Source organism: Martes martes (genome assembly GCF_963455335.1).
Source record: "Martes martes genome assembly, chromosome: 3".
NCBI classification, from domain to species: domain Eukaryota; kingdom Metazoa; phylum Chordata; class Mammalia; order Carnivora; family Mustelidae; genus Martes; species Martes martes.
Window position 1 is genome coordinate 182,375,244 of NC_137890.1, and position 14,958 is coordinate 182,390,201.

At 44.7% G+C, this 14,958-nt stretch overlaps 1 protein-coding gene across 1 annotated transcript in view; it reads right to left on the bottom strand.

Moving 5' to 3' along the window:
- The window catches only part of KIAA2012, a gene marked incomplete at its 5' end in the record, with an annotated part of 101,916 nt that overhangs the window by 22,007 nt on the left and 64,951 nt on the right, over positions 1-14,958 (bottom strand). Inside the window, 2 exons of the mRNA XM_080798553.1 lie at positions 5,419-5,491; positions 14,092-14,229. Coding sequence (XP_080654679.1) covers positions 5,419-5,491; positions 14,092-14,229 — 211 coding nt within the window. The remainder of the gene's footprint in view (positions 1-5,418; positions 5,492-14,091; positions 14,230-14,958) is intronic.

Consider the following 14,958-nt stretch of genomic DNA (forward strand, 5'->3'; position numbering starts at 1 on the left):
CTAATTTTTAGGTACAATGGTGGTATTAGGGTTATGTCAAAAGTGTCTCTTCTTGTTTTTTAAAGAGAGATATATATATGGAAGGGGGGCGTTGGGGATGTGGGTAAACAGTATCAGCCAGGAGATGGGCCCGTGGGATTCTTGTGCTGTTCTGTTCGTCCTTGTGTATGGTTGGGGTTTTCCATGATAACAACGATCCTAACATTGCATTATAAATTGTGCTTTATGTTTTGACATGCTATTGTTTCTCCACAATTGAATTTTATGTATTGTTCTATATTTAGTAATCTTGCTGAATTTTTGTCTTCTAATAACTTGTCCATAGAGGCCCTCAGATTTTCCATGTAAGTAATTCTATTGTCTGGGAATAATGACAGTGTCATTTCCTTCTTTCTGTCTTTTTCCTTTCTTTTGATTTCCCTACTGTGCTACCCCAATGTTGAAATAGAAGCAATGACAGAGGGCGTCCTTACCCTACCTAGTTCTTTGTCTCGAGAGAATTCTTTTAAAGTTCCACCATTAAAGTGGGATGTTTACTGCAGGTTTTTGGTAGACACTCTTTATTAAAATTGGCAAGTCTTCCTCTGTTCCCATTTTGATCATTTTAAATCATGAATGGGTGAATATCATAAATTTATTTTTCCTTTTGTATCCAGCAAGTTGACCCTAAGGTTTTTCTCCTTTAATCTCTTGATGTGAATTACATAAACAGAAGTTCCCATATTAGACCATCTTTGAGTTCCTGGGATACATACATATATATATATACACACACACAGACACATACACATACACCATATATCATAAAACATTATATATTTAAATATAAGCTTAAGGACTTAATTGGCTAATATTTTATTTAGGAGTTTTGCATCTTTGGTCATAAGTGAGATTGGTCTGTAAATTTCCTTTCTTATGTTGTCCTTGTCTCTAGTTTCAGCTTCCTTTTTTTTTTTTTTTTTAAAGATTTTATTTATTTATTTGACAGAGAGACTACGAGAGAAGGAATACAAGCAGGGGGAGTGGGAGAGGGAGAAGCAGGCTTCCTGCCGATCAGGGACCCCAATGCAGGACTCGATCCCAGGACCCTGGGATCATGTCCTGATCTGAAGGCAGATGCTTATTGACTTAGCCACCCAGGCACCCCTGCTTTTTTGGCTTTGATGAACTTGGGTCTCAAGTTAGAAATAAGCTTTACTTCCTGGAAAGTGAAGAGAATTTTCAGGATCAAGGGGCAACAGCTGTGTTCTGGGATTCTGGGGACTTCCCTGGGGTTTCCATTCTGAGTTAAGTGGAATGAACCAGAAACATTCTTAAGGATGGACTACTTCCCACCATGAAGGAGGACTTTGAAATACTTTCCAGGAGCAAAAAATAAAGATGTAACTGAGTGTGTAGTTCATCCTGGCTGCTAAGAAGCAGCAGATTATTCCGAACCCAATACGGGGGCTCCAGATCGCAGAGCCTGACAGGCTACAGCAACTGCGTAGGCCTCACAGGGAGCAAATCAGGAGCAAGGAGCCCCGACTGACATCAAGTCACAAGTGGGTACCACTTTCCAGGCTGTAGGTTCTGGGGCCGTGGCACCGTCGTCTCAACTCCTGGGCCCACACTTCTGATCTCTTTATTTTTTCCATAGCTTTAAGAGAAATTTTTGCAAAACTGGCTACTCCTTACTTCTCTGCCCAGGCTAGGGAGTCATTAGATTTGCTCCTTGTGGAGCTTTTTATGGCTGGAGTCAGGAACTGCCCCTGAGGAAAGGCTTTTAAACCTCTCCTTGTAGCCAGGTGGGCCCCTGGGAACTGTGCTCCTAAGCAGGCAGCAATGGGCCCAACACTGAGGTCTTCCGTCCTTTCTTCAGGGTGAGGACATGCCGAGCCAGCTTTGACCATGTAGAGAAGGGTAATGGCAAAGGGGGATGCAGAGAGAAGGAATGGGGGCTGAGCCGTCTTACGCCTTGCCTGCCAGCCTGGACTTTCCCACAAGAGAGAAATAAACCTTCCATCTTATTTGAAGTCATTTTATCTTGGCCTTTGTTAGAATCAATACCCTAACTATTACATATCCGTCTCTTGAATAAAGCTCTGAGCCTTTTTTCCCCTTGCAGAATAGAAATGGCTCACTGGTTTCTAAAGGTTTCTGTGAGACTTGGTTTTGTCTTTTCCCCCCATTGTTTTAGGCTCTTCATTAGGGATCCTCTGTACCTCATCCAGGGCTCCCCAAACCTCCCACCCCTAAGAAAATATTAAGTTCTGCCGCACTCGAAGGGGTTACGTCACTATTGCTACAGAGACACTCACAGAATGCAGAGGCCAGTAAGACTGCTTTGTTCAGACTGCGTCTGTGGCCCACACTTGGCCTTAAGTAAAGGAAGGACTTACACAGAGGACTCACTCCATCAGTCCCCCGAGATCAAGCCCCGCCCTCCACCATCACTGAGACTGATCTAGAAAGTAATCATCATGTTATCAACTTAGCACCAGCCTCTCCTGACAAGGTGCAACGTATGGCTACTAAATTAAGGTTTTCAAGAAATAGATGAAGAGTTAGCCTTTAGTGAGCACTTACTGTATGCCAGACACTCGTATATGTTGCATGTATTAACTCCTTTATCTTTTGGTCACCTTATGAGATAAGCAGTATTAGTACCTACATTTTACAGATGAAGAAAAAGATGCCCAGAGAAGTTCAGTAGCATACTCCCTGGCCTGCAGTTAGTAAGTGGGGAAACCAGGACCCGAACCCAGAGAATCGGACTTGCTGTCAGTGCTTTTAATCACTATGACGCTGCCTAGACAGTACCTCCTACTCCTTCCATTTTTGAAACAACAGATGAAATCAAATCGCTGCTAAATTTAGAGAAATAAATTCTAGAAACAAGGCCCAAGGCAGTGATTCTCAAAGTGTGGTCCCTGTGCCACCGCCATTAGCATCACCAGCAAACTTACTAAAATTGTAAATTCCATGACCTCAACCCAGATCTAATCAGAAACTCTGGGGACAGGGCCCCCAAATCTATTTTAACCAGCCTCTCAGGGGTTCTGATGTACACTGATGTTTGAGAACCGCTGGCCTAGGAAATAAACAAGAATTGAATTTTTATTCTTTCTTTGGGCCATGGGGTTGGGGAAAAGAGGTTAGAAAGGAAACTTTTGTATTTAACATGAGCAATTTTCTGAACCCTCTTTGGTTTGTCCGGTGAAAACCTGCATGCAGTCACCTCACCAAATCTGAGATCCAAGGTATTCTCAGGGGAGATGGCACTGACTCACTGCTCATAATTTAAGCATGAAGATCAGTACTTAATTTAGTGTAGAAGAAAAATCCTGGCCATTAGATGTAAGACCTAGGAGGGGAAGAGTGCTCTTTAAATAGTTAAAAAAAAAAGAATTCCTTGGCGTGCTGTTTTGTTTTCCTTCAAAGATTTGAAATCCTTTTTAAACATTAGCATTTATCATTCAGGACAGGCAAATGCCTTCTTTAATTTTCTGCAGTGATATTTCACTGCATTAAAGACTGTCTGGATAACCTTTACGGAACTCAGCCAGAGCCCGTCCCTCTGTCATGAGCCAGGAAGTCTGTTTTGACTGACTTGTTCTGCACTGCCTAAAACCTCCACTGCACTTGGCCAAGATCTTGGAGTCTCGTCAGTGTTCATATTCTGCATATGTGACTTATGATAAGAAAGGTCTGAAGACTGGAGCATGTTTCCTTGGCTATTGTCACTCGGCTTTGAAAATGGAGGGGGTAGGAGGCTTGTTTGAGCAAAAACTCTGCTTAAAAGCTTGACTAAACCTAGAAATTGGGCAACCATAATATTCTATTGTCTGATATGCAGAAGCAATGAAATGAAATCTTTTTAAAAATTTAAAAAAATTTTTTTAAAGAAAGAGAGAGAGCACACAAGGAAGGACGGGGGGCAGAGGGAGAAGGAGGGAGAGGGAATCTCAAGCAGGCTCCACACCCATTGTGGAGCCCTACGTAGGGCTCAATCCCATGACCCTGAGATTGCGACCGATGCCAAAATCAAGAGTCCTACGCTCAACCAACAGAGCCACTGGGTACCCTAGCAATGAAATCTTCTAAAATGAGTATAAAAATTATTTTTGTCTAGAATGTCAACTGAAAGAAATAATAAAATATGTAAACAGAAAAATATCAAGTTTAGGGTAAAATCCCAAATCCGTGACTTTGCGCATTTATCTCTACTGAGCTTTCACAGTCTTCCTCACCTCATGGCTTCTAGAGGAGATAGGAAGAGTCGTGGTTTCATTTCACAGGTTGATAAACCGTGGCCATGAGAGGGTAGACGCTTAATCATTATGATATCCAAGTCAAGATTAATATTCGTGAACGGGCTACTGTGTATGAATTAGTTCATTTACTCCTCATGCAGCCTTACACGGGGAGTACTGTCTTCAGCCCCAGTTAAGGACACTGAGGCACGGAGGGGTTACGGCAGAGGCCATGTTCTCCACTCAGCTGCTCAGAGCTGCTGCTAGCCAATGTAGAGCACTTTATGTGAACCAAGCAAGGCACCCCAGTAGACCGGCCAAGTAGGAAGAGGAGCCCCCAGTGCATGGAGACCCCCAGTCCTGAGCTGCTTGGCTTTGGGAGCAGAGCATATGCCCCTATTTGCTCCTTCTGCTGGATGCCTTTGTACAGCCAACAACAACCAATTCTTTCCAGCCAGTACTGTGTCTACCCCATGGGAACACAAGAGTCTCTCACATACCAGTTTCCACTCCCACAAGATGCAACGAGGATAACGAACAGTCCTGTTCCCTGAGCCTACCCAAATGTGGCATCACGCAGATACACGGGTGCCCCCCACGAAGAGCTTAGAGTTGAGCTCAGGTCTAGGAACATGAACTATGCCAAAAAGCCCAGTTCTAGGCCCAATAGTTCCTAGAATCATCAGTATTAAATGCACTATCATTTTTGGAGAAAGCCACACTTGAACAGCTCTGGCCACCCAGGGTGGTGGGCAGCAAGGTCTGGGTTTCTAAAGATACCGGTCGCCACCTCTGCTGGAATATTAACCCTCTGGGCAGGGAACCTCGGCTCCCGCACCCGCATATCCGAGCCCGTGGGCAAGCAAGGGGATCAGAGATGGGGAGGGGCTCATACAGCCTGTTCCTGATGCCCCAGAGTCTCCATTCTCTGTCATCAGTCTGCTGCCCCTGGCAGGACAGAAATCTTTCAGTAAGCCCAAGGATATAAATGCACGCGACCATCAGTTGGTCTGTGATGCACTAAGAACCGTCATTGTCTGAACTCGGCATTTTGGCATGTTTTCTGACTTCCGGCCCTGAGAGGAAGTGGAGGGGTCATTCTGCATTAAGATCTTTGAACCAGTGCAAATCTCATCAGACAATTATTGTGATAAGATTTAAAACCCAACCCAGCTGTCTCTACCTTGGTCGTCTTGATGATTCTCTCCGAGGGGTTCTCCTGGTTCTTCATGATCGTCTAGCTCGTCTCCATTTTCCTATGAGGTTAATACATAATAAAAAATACGTAAGGCAAAATAAAGGCAAACACTCCTGTGGTCCATGCGCTTTGGTAAAAGGCAGGCAAGTTTTCTTAGTGTTTCTTCTTTGTCAGCCTATTTTAACTTCCAGTGTCCAAGAAGTCTAGCAGCCGCGGGAAGGAAGCTAAAGAGGCAGGTGGGCTTAGCAGCAGTGTTGAGCACCGGTGGGGTCTCAGCTGTACTTCTCTTGTGGGGGGCTTGCCCATCCGTGTGGACAGGGCTCCATGCCTGGCCTTAACTGGGGGCGAGGAGAAGAATGCCACATGTCAAGGCCAACTCGGGAAGGAAGCAAGGTACTTCCACGGACTTGATGGATGACTGGGGTGATGAGAGCAGACTCTGAAAGAATGGGAAGGGTGGGATGAATCAGAATCCCCTGGCCTTGAAGGTAGATTAAGGGCTTTGGTCTTTAGAACAAATGGAAGGTACTGAGGGTTTAAGGAGGGGAAGCAAAAGGGTCAGATTGGCCTTTTGTAGAGGTTCCAGGATTACCACGGATTGGGGGTCTTATCACATCTAATCCCTTCTTCCTTCTTTCTCCCAGTGTTTCACCATTCAAACATCATTTTGTATGGTGTTTCACCATACAAACTCGTGGCATCCACCATCTAGAAATCTCCGTGACAGTGGTCCTAACTGGCTGTGCAGTTAGAATTATTTGTTATCAAATGCCCAAGCTGCTTTGGGAAGAGACGATTAATTATCTGCTAATTTGTTTGACATTCTCTCCTTACTCTATAGCTTTGTACACTGTGTGTTTCTCACTTGTTAGCTTCGTGCTGGTAGCCGATGAGATAGTCTGACATAAAGGAGCTGGAGCTGGGGCACCTGGCTGGCTCAGTTAGAAGAGCATGTGACTTGTGATCTCAGGGTTGTGAGTTTGAGCCACACATTGGGCATAGAGATTATATAAATAAATAAATAAGATATGTTAGAAAAATTGAGCTAGAGCAGGTAAACAATTTTATTTTTTGGCTTTTTAAACTTTTGTTGATTTATTTTTAAAGTTTACTATTATTATTATTTTTTTAGTAATCTCTATACCAACATGGGCCTCGTACTAATCTCTGTATCATTCCGATTTTAGTACATGTGCTTCTGAAGCAAGCAACAGTAATTTTCTTTCTTTCGGATTTCTCATTTTGGAGACAAAGCAGATTTGGCCTTGGTGCAGTGAAAAAACTTTCATCCCTAAATAAATGGAAAGGTTTTTTTTGAAAAATTACAGCAGGAAAACCCACCTCAGTCACTGTAAACTGCTAAGTTATAAGAGTAGAAAAGAGATAAATGAAAGACAAATTCCTGTTTATAAGTCCTTTTAATCTACAGGAAATTGGATTAAAAGAGAGAAACAAGCTTGCTCCTTTGGGAGAATTTCAAAGACAGGAAAAACAAACCTTCAGTCTTAACGACCTGTAGCTATGAGCCTTCAGGGCAAGAAATATTTTCATTTCACGGATGGGGAGATGGGGGCAGAGGGAGGGACTTTTAAAGAACCTTCTGACAGGTCTCTGTTAGAAAAAGAAGTAGTCTGAATTTGAAATTCTGTCTGTTGCTCAGGAAACTATAAAAAAAAAACCCCTATCATGTTTTAGATAAATAAACACACGTGATAAATGACTTATACCTAAGGTCATTTACTTTAGCAGTTTTGAAATAACCTACAAGTGCTACCAATTGATGACTAGTCAAATAAATTATGGTAATTCACACAATGGAATATTACATAACTGCAAAAGCATCTCTTTATGAATTAACATAGGAAGAACTCTAAGATCTATTAAGAAAAAAGATGTAAGACTCTGAACAATGTGTATGATATTAAAGTGTGTATAAAACATGTGTCTGTGTATTCTTCTACATGTACTGGCTTATGTGTGAGTACTACAGGTCAGGAAGGACGCACACGAAGCTAGCCACAGTGGAACCCAAGGGGAGAGGAGCTGAATAGCTAAGAGACATACGCTTTCATACTTAAATTTTCAAAGACCATTTGAGTATATTTCAAATTCAAAATCTGAATTAAAAAACTAAAACTAGGGGCGCCTGGGTGGCTCAGTGGGTTAAAGCCTCTGCCTTCGGCTCAGGTCATGATCCCAGGGTCCTGGGATCAAGCCAGGCATCGGGCTCTCTGCTCAGCGGGGTGCCTGCTTCCTCCCTTCTCTCTCTGCCTGCCTCTCTGCCTACTTGTGATCTGTCAAATAAATAAGTAAGGTCTTTAAAAACAAAAAACAAAAAACAAAAAACAAACAAAAAACTAAAACTACTGGGCACCTGGGTGGCTCAGTGGTTAAAGCATCTGCCTTTGACTCAGGTCATGATCCTGGGGTCGAGCCCCGCATCAGGGTCCCTGCTCAGCGGAGAGCCTGCTTCTCCCTCTCCCACTCCCCCTGCTTGTGTTCTCTCTCTAGCTGTCTCTGTTAAATAAATAAATAAAATCTTAAAACAAAACCAAAAACTATTATTATTAACATAACACTGTAGGCCAACTATACATCAATTTAAAAAAACCTAAACCAGGGGCGCCTGGGTGCCTCAGTGGGTTAAGCATCTGTCTTCAGCTCAGGTCATGATCTCAGGGTCCTGGGATCGAGCCCTGCTTCCTGCTCTCTGCTCAGGTGGAGTCTGCTTCTTTCTCTCACTCTCCCTCTGTGCTCTCACTCCCTCTCAAATAAATAGATAAAATCTAAAAAAAAAAAAAAAAAAAGTCTAAACCAAATAAAATGCAATTTGTCATTTTTAGTATGAATTACCAATGCAACGACTAAACCGAGTGATCGAAGCTCATAACACCCCATGAGTGAGTGAAACAAATTGAAGGACTGAAAATTCCATCATCCCACTTGGTTATTCTGGCCAAGTCCTTTGCTCTCCATCTGTGCATTCAGCCCACGAGCCCTGCTGGGGTGCTGTGTGCCCGGACGTGCGCTAGGTCCCGGGAGCACAGAGCCCCTGACTTGTGGAGAAACAACATTAAAACCTCAGGACTGCGGTGCCGTGGTACTTGTGACAGATGACGACAGGCTTCCGCAGGACCCCCCAGGACGCAAAGCTGAGTTAGTCCGAGGAAGGCTTGTTTGCCAGGGGACACGGCCCTGAGTCTTGCAGGGTCGGGGAGATAGGGGAGTTCCCGGCGGAGGAAGCAGCCGGTACCGGTCAGGGGGTAGTGTGGTGTGGCTGCCAAGCGTGGACAGCGTGAATGAGATATGGGCCAGACCTTGCAGGCTGCAGGATGGAGTTTAAAAAAAAAAAAAAGGATTTGTTCTATTTTTCTGTTTATAAAAGAAATACATCTTTGATGCCAGGATTTAACCAGAAGGCCCACGGGGACGTGGTTAAGAAACTTCAAGCAAACCCGTGAGAGGGCTGAGCTGTGTTTAGAACGAGCCCCAGCGGCAGGGTGGTATCCCTGGGCTGGGGTGGGTGCGGACAGGAACAAACGCTTCGTAAGCACGAAGCACGGCACCGAACCCAGACCAGAGACAGCAGCTGCCCGAGTGGCTGGGGTGCGGGTCCTGCGGTCAGGCCGCCCCGAGGCCCTACTCCTACACTTCCTGCCTTACAGCGCATGCCGCTGACTTAAACCCCAAGCCTCAGTTTCCTCAGCGGACAGGCGCCGGGCCAGGCGGCCTGCAGTTCTCCTCTCTCGTTGGAGAATCTTCCACTAGTCTTGCCCACTACCCCTGCGCGCAGCGCCCCCTCGGAGCATGGCGGTTCCAGGCCTAGTGCAGGCTTCCCCGAGGAGCTCCGGGAGAACGGAGGAGCGTGGGATGCCCGAGTCAGAGTGGGGAGCCGGTGGGCCAGCAGCCAGCGACACGACCTCCCTCTGCCCCTCACTCTCTCCATCTGGGAAATGGGACTAGTAATAAATACTGTACAGGCTTCTTCCTGAAAGGCTTGTTTAGGAAAATACATTTGGAAATTCGGTGTAACATACCACAGTACATGCATCTGAATGACTAATTTCAACAGCTTCTTAATAATGGAAGAAAATCTATCCAAGGGTGCTGCGGGGGCTCATTCTGTTAAGTGTCTGCCTTCAGCTTGGGTTGTGATCCCAATCTCCTGGGATCGAGTCCCACATCGGGCTCCTGCTAAGCAGGGAGCCTGCTTCTCCCTCTCCTTCTGCCTCTGCCCCTGCTCGTGCTTGCTTTCTCTCTCGCTCTCAAAATAAATTAAATAAATAAAAGAAATCTTAAAAAAAAAAAAAAAAGAGGGATGCCTGGGTGGCTCAGTCCTTGAATGTGAGTCTTCAGCTCAGGTCATGGTCCCAGGGTGCTGGGATCGAGTCCTGCACTGGGCTCCATGGTCAGCAGGGAGCCTGCTTCTCCCTCTGCCTGCTCTGCCTGCCCCTCTCCTTGCTTATGTTCTCTCTCTGACACATAAGTAAATCTTCTTTAAAAATTTTTATTTATTTGATGGACAGAGATCACAAGTAGGTGGAGAGGCAGGCAGGGGGGCGGGGGAAGCAGGCTCCCTGCTGAGCAGAGAGCCCGATGTGGGGCTGGATCCCAGGACCCTGAGACCATGACCTGAGCTGAAGGCAGGCACCACCCAGGCACCCCAGTAAATAAAATCTTAAAAAAAAAAAAAGGGGAAGAAAGAAATTCAGTATCTTATTTAAGAGTTTCAACCTCAAGGTAGTACATTTTTTCTTGTGTGTTATAAAGATCCCGCACATTTTCTTTAATAAAGAAAACCAATTTATGAAAATCATAAGGTATCTTGTGTTATTAAGATTTAAGTATATTATTAATTCTCTACTCCTCTCCTAGGTTCTACATCTAAACAAAGATGTACCATTGAGTTCTTCACAGGAAAAGAGTAGATTGACCTTGTCAAGATCAGGTATTGTGGGGGTGCCTGGGTGGCTCAGTGGGTTAAAGCTGCTGCCTTTGGCTCAGGTCATGATCCCAGCGTCCTGGGATGGAGCCCCGCATCGGGCTCTCTGCTCAGCAGGGAGCCTGCTTCTTCCCTTCTCTCTCTGCCCGCCTCTCTGCCTACTTGTGATCTGTCTGTCAAATAAATAAATAAAATCTTAAAGAGGTGAAAGATCAGGTATTGTGGGTTTTGTGGCTTTAGCTCCTAGCGCCCCCTGCTGGCCCCACATCACCAATCACTGGCTCATTTTCACCAGCCCCGGTTCCTCGTCTGCACAGTGGAGATCCACACACTCACCAGGAAGGGGGTGGGAAAATTAAATAAAGTTCTAATATGGACCTGGTCCTAAGTAGGAATCAACAAGTGTTCGGGTTTTTTTTTTTTTTCCCCTTTATGAGTTGAATCTTTTGTAGGTGTGGACATTCTTTCAAGATGATTATTTCATGTAATTCTTGCCTCACTATTGAGGGGCAACCATGGAAGTCCCAGTATTACTATTTCCATTTTACTAAAGAGGAAGCACAGTCCCAGAAGTGTTACAAGGTCACTCATTTGGGGTTTGCAGTGAGGCTTTCTGGAAGATGGTGGAAAACATGGGCTCTGGACCTGGGCTGTCTGTGTCTGTCATTTACTAACTGTAGGACATTTGGGAAGTTCCTCAACCTCTCAATGCCTTAGATTTGTCATCTGTCAAATGGGATAATGTTACCTATTTCTCAGGTTCGTTTTGTGAATCAAATGAGTTCTTGCATTAGAACAGAGTCTGGCATAGAGTAAGTGCTCAGTAATGTTAGCAATTATGATTATTTGCATCTCTTTCCATTCTCCTTTTCTGTCTCAATATTTTTATCTCTTACTCTCAAACCCTGAAATGTTCAGTGTTTCCTACACGCACCAGGGAAGAAGAAAAATGAATGAAATGCCCTGTGGATAGGCAGGAAATGTACAAATGGCTTGTGTAGAATGAGCTGGTTTCTGTTAAGCTCCAGATGCTGAGGACAGGACTTTCTCTGTTTGAATTCACCATCCTTTTCTACACAAGATCTGAGATCTGTCCTTTCCTGCAATATTTAAGGATTTCCTAAGAATCCAGGAGCTACCATGCCAAGAAGGGGAAGGTTTATTGAAGGAGAGCTTTTAACACTGAACATTCCCTAGAAAAGGTGTGATCTTTTGGGGAAGGACAGCCTGGGAGGCAGAAAGCCTCCTGTGTGCTCTGCGAGTCCCCTGCAGAAGCAGGCTGAGTTACAGTTTCTGTGAGCCTTGGGATGACAATGCCTTCCCTCTGTAACACGGTGCCAACACTGCTGAACAGAAAGCATCACTCAAAAGCATTGCGGACACTAAACACACAAAATTATTATTGTAAAATTCTACACTCTGAATTCTGCAGTTTCTAGATGCTCCGTAAATATATCTATCTCATTTCCATAGTAATTATCACCTTTGGACATACTATACATGTTGCCTAGGGCAGGACAAGGATCCTGGTCTCTTTTGTTTGCTGATGTATTCCAAATGCCCAGAAAGGGCCAGACACATTCAATGAGTGAGTAGTGATGATGTTGATGATATCCCAGGAAGTACTAACCATAATTCTACAGGCCCTAAAGGGAGAACTAAGCTGATGCTAAGAAAAAAAGGATTGTTTCATTAGTGTAAGTATTTTAGAGTGAATGGTATTCCTCCAAAATTAATATATTGAAGCCCACCACGAGTACCTCAGAATGTGACTGTCCTCGGAGGTATGGTCTTTAAAAACTTAAAGTGAGCTCATCATTGGCAGGGGTCTAATCCAACGTGACTGGTGTCTCATAAGAGGAGGTGATTAGGACACAGACACGTGCAGAGGGAAGACCCTGTGAAGACAACGGGAGTACATGGCTATCTACAAGCCAAGGAGAACGGTCTCAGGAGAAATCAATCCTTCCAACACCTACATCTCAGACTTCTGGCTTCCAGAATTGTGAGGAAATAAATTTCCATAAGCTACCCAGTCTGTGGAACTTTGTTTGGTGGCCCTGGCAAAGTAATATAATACATAATGAATTAAACTTATTATTTTGAGTACTTGTAGCAAAAAAAATTTTTTTTCCCTGTCCAGAATCATTCTCTCTTATTAGGGTTATAAGGATCCTCTTTTTCCTTTTTGAGACATTCCTCCCCTCCCCATTCTTGGTGCCTGTGACTTTGGGCTGGGCCAATTAGTGTATTTCAATTTCCTGACCAGACTGATTCATCTGGGCATGGGGATGTGACTGACCCAAGTCGGGCCAATGAGATTCAGTACCAGAATGATCTAGGAAAGAGAAGTCAGTGACCATCTTGTTACATGGGGAGAGACCCTAACCAAAAGGAAACCGAGGAGCGCAGAGCCCAGCCATGGAGTGAGACAGACTGGGGAAAAGACTGCATGACTCTTCATCGAAGCCCCACACTGCTGGGCTGGGACTGGAGTGGCCCAGAGAAGATGTAACCTGAGAACTCCGGATTCACTGAGGTGAGGGGGTGACCCTCATGACCTCCCGAGCCTCTGACCTTTACAGCATTAGCTAGTGCCACCATCGCGAACCTGCAGGGATCTGGTTTCTTTTCCTCTGTTTCTCTCTTTCCTGGTCACTTCTTCTTTTTTAAAAATATATCTTATTTAAAAAAAAATTTTTTTTGATAGATCTTATTTATTTATTTGCCAGGGAGAAAGAGAGAGGGAGGGAGCACATGTAGGAGGAGCAGCAGACAGAGGGAGCAAGAAGCCCAATGTGAGACTCAATCCCAGGACCCTGGGATCATGACCTGAGCCAAAGGCAGAGGCTTAACCAATTGAGCCACCCAGGTGCCTCTCCTAGTCATTCCTTATCTAGGGCCGGGAGTTGCTCTAATAGGGTTGGTTGTACAAAGGATCGGAGATCCTTCCATGCCAAGCCTTGCCTGCTTGGTTCCTGATTAGTTTTCTTTTACTCCCTGATCACTTATTTCCAGTTCGTTCAGCTTTTAGGGGGCAAAGAATGAGTGAGAAGAGGACCCCCAAGCCCCCCAAGGCTGTTGGATTAGAAGGGGGCCCATTTATGGGGCCATCGGTGAGCGCCTTCCAGTGCCAGGCACCGTGTCACGTGCCGGGGACAGGAGAGACTATTGCAGTGGTGGACAAATGACATCCCACCACAGGAACGCTCAGTACCCTTAACTAGATTTGAAGCTGTGCTTAGGGGAATAATGAACCCTTAGAGAACAGAAAAGAAGTTCAGACATTCAAAGAAGATACACAGTTGACTTGTAAATAGTTACCAAGAACCAGTCTTCTCCTCCGGTCAGAATACCAGCTCTACTCAGTTACGGTGATAAAAGAGTAACAATTATTTTAGCTACCATCCAGAAAAAAATGAATTGTATTTGCTTGTTTTATGAGGTAGTTCAAGGTTGTCCTTTCTCCTCTCTTTTCTCTGTCCCCCACCACCCAAACCAGACACCCAACTGATTTGTCCCCGATGGCTGGCTGTGATTACTGTCCTAATTTGTTCTTCCTTCATCCGCTACAAACTGCCTATTTTCTGTCCCTTCTGATAAAGCAGGAACTCTGAGGGACTTCTGAAGCTGTTTTTGTACCATGCAGAAATGTATTAACTGGAATGCCTGTGTACATGTCTCTAAAACCCCTCGTCTTCTCAGTGTGAGATCACCTTCAGGAACGGCGTCATGTCGATGTGCAGCTTGCGCGTGCAAAATTCTTTTCTGTTTGAACATATCAGCCCTTTATTTATACAACTTTGAGGCTCTCCTGTCTTCTGAGCTGCTGCCTCCAAGGACTGCTGGGCTCCCTGTGAAGAGAAGCAGAAAGCCCAACTTTCATAGGAATGATATACAGTGCGACAAGAGCTAGTCTAAATCCCCAAATATTTATAGAAAGTAATTTTTCATCGTTGGAACACTAGTCATAACACCTATTTTTGCCATTGAAGCCACAGGGGACCCAGATGTATAGAGGATAATCCAAGACTGGTTATTAATTCGTAGCTGGGGTCAGTATAATGGGAAAGGGGCAAAAAGGACCTTCCTGTGTTCTGGGGTTGTAGTCATTTTATTCAGTCCTCACAACAACCCTGTTCTTGTTATTCCCATTTCCCAGATGAGGCACTAGAGGCTGTGGGAGTTACGGCTGGTAAATCGCAGAGCTGAAATCACCATCTGCCCCAGGCTCCTTTCTTAATGAGATCTTTTCAATGCTTGGGTGGTTTCCACAAAAGGTTATCAAATCCACCTTGCAGATAAGATTATAGCAAGATTCCAGTCTATTTGCAAGCTTAAAATGTAGCTGATACATTAGGAAGAGTGATTTGAATGCATCTAGCAAGAGGGAAGGAAGAATGGGAGGCCCCTGGGGCCTCTTTAATTTCTTGGGCTGCGCTCCCTCCTGCTACCACAACAAGCAAATGATGTCATGATTCAGAGCACAGCTAAGTTCGATCTGAAGTTGCTTTCCAGCCCATGCTCCATACTGCAAGCTGGTGATCCTCCCAAGACGCAAAGTGGACCACACCAGTCTTCTC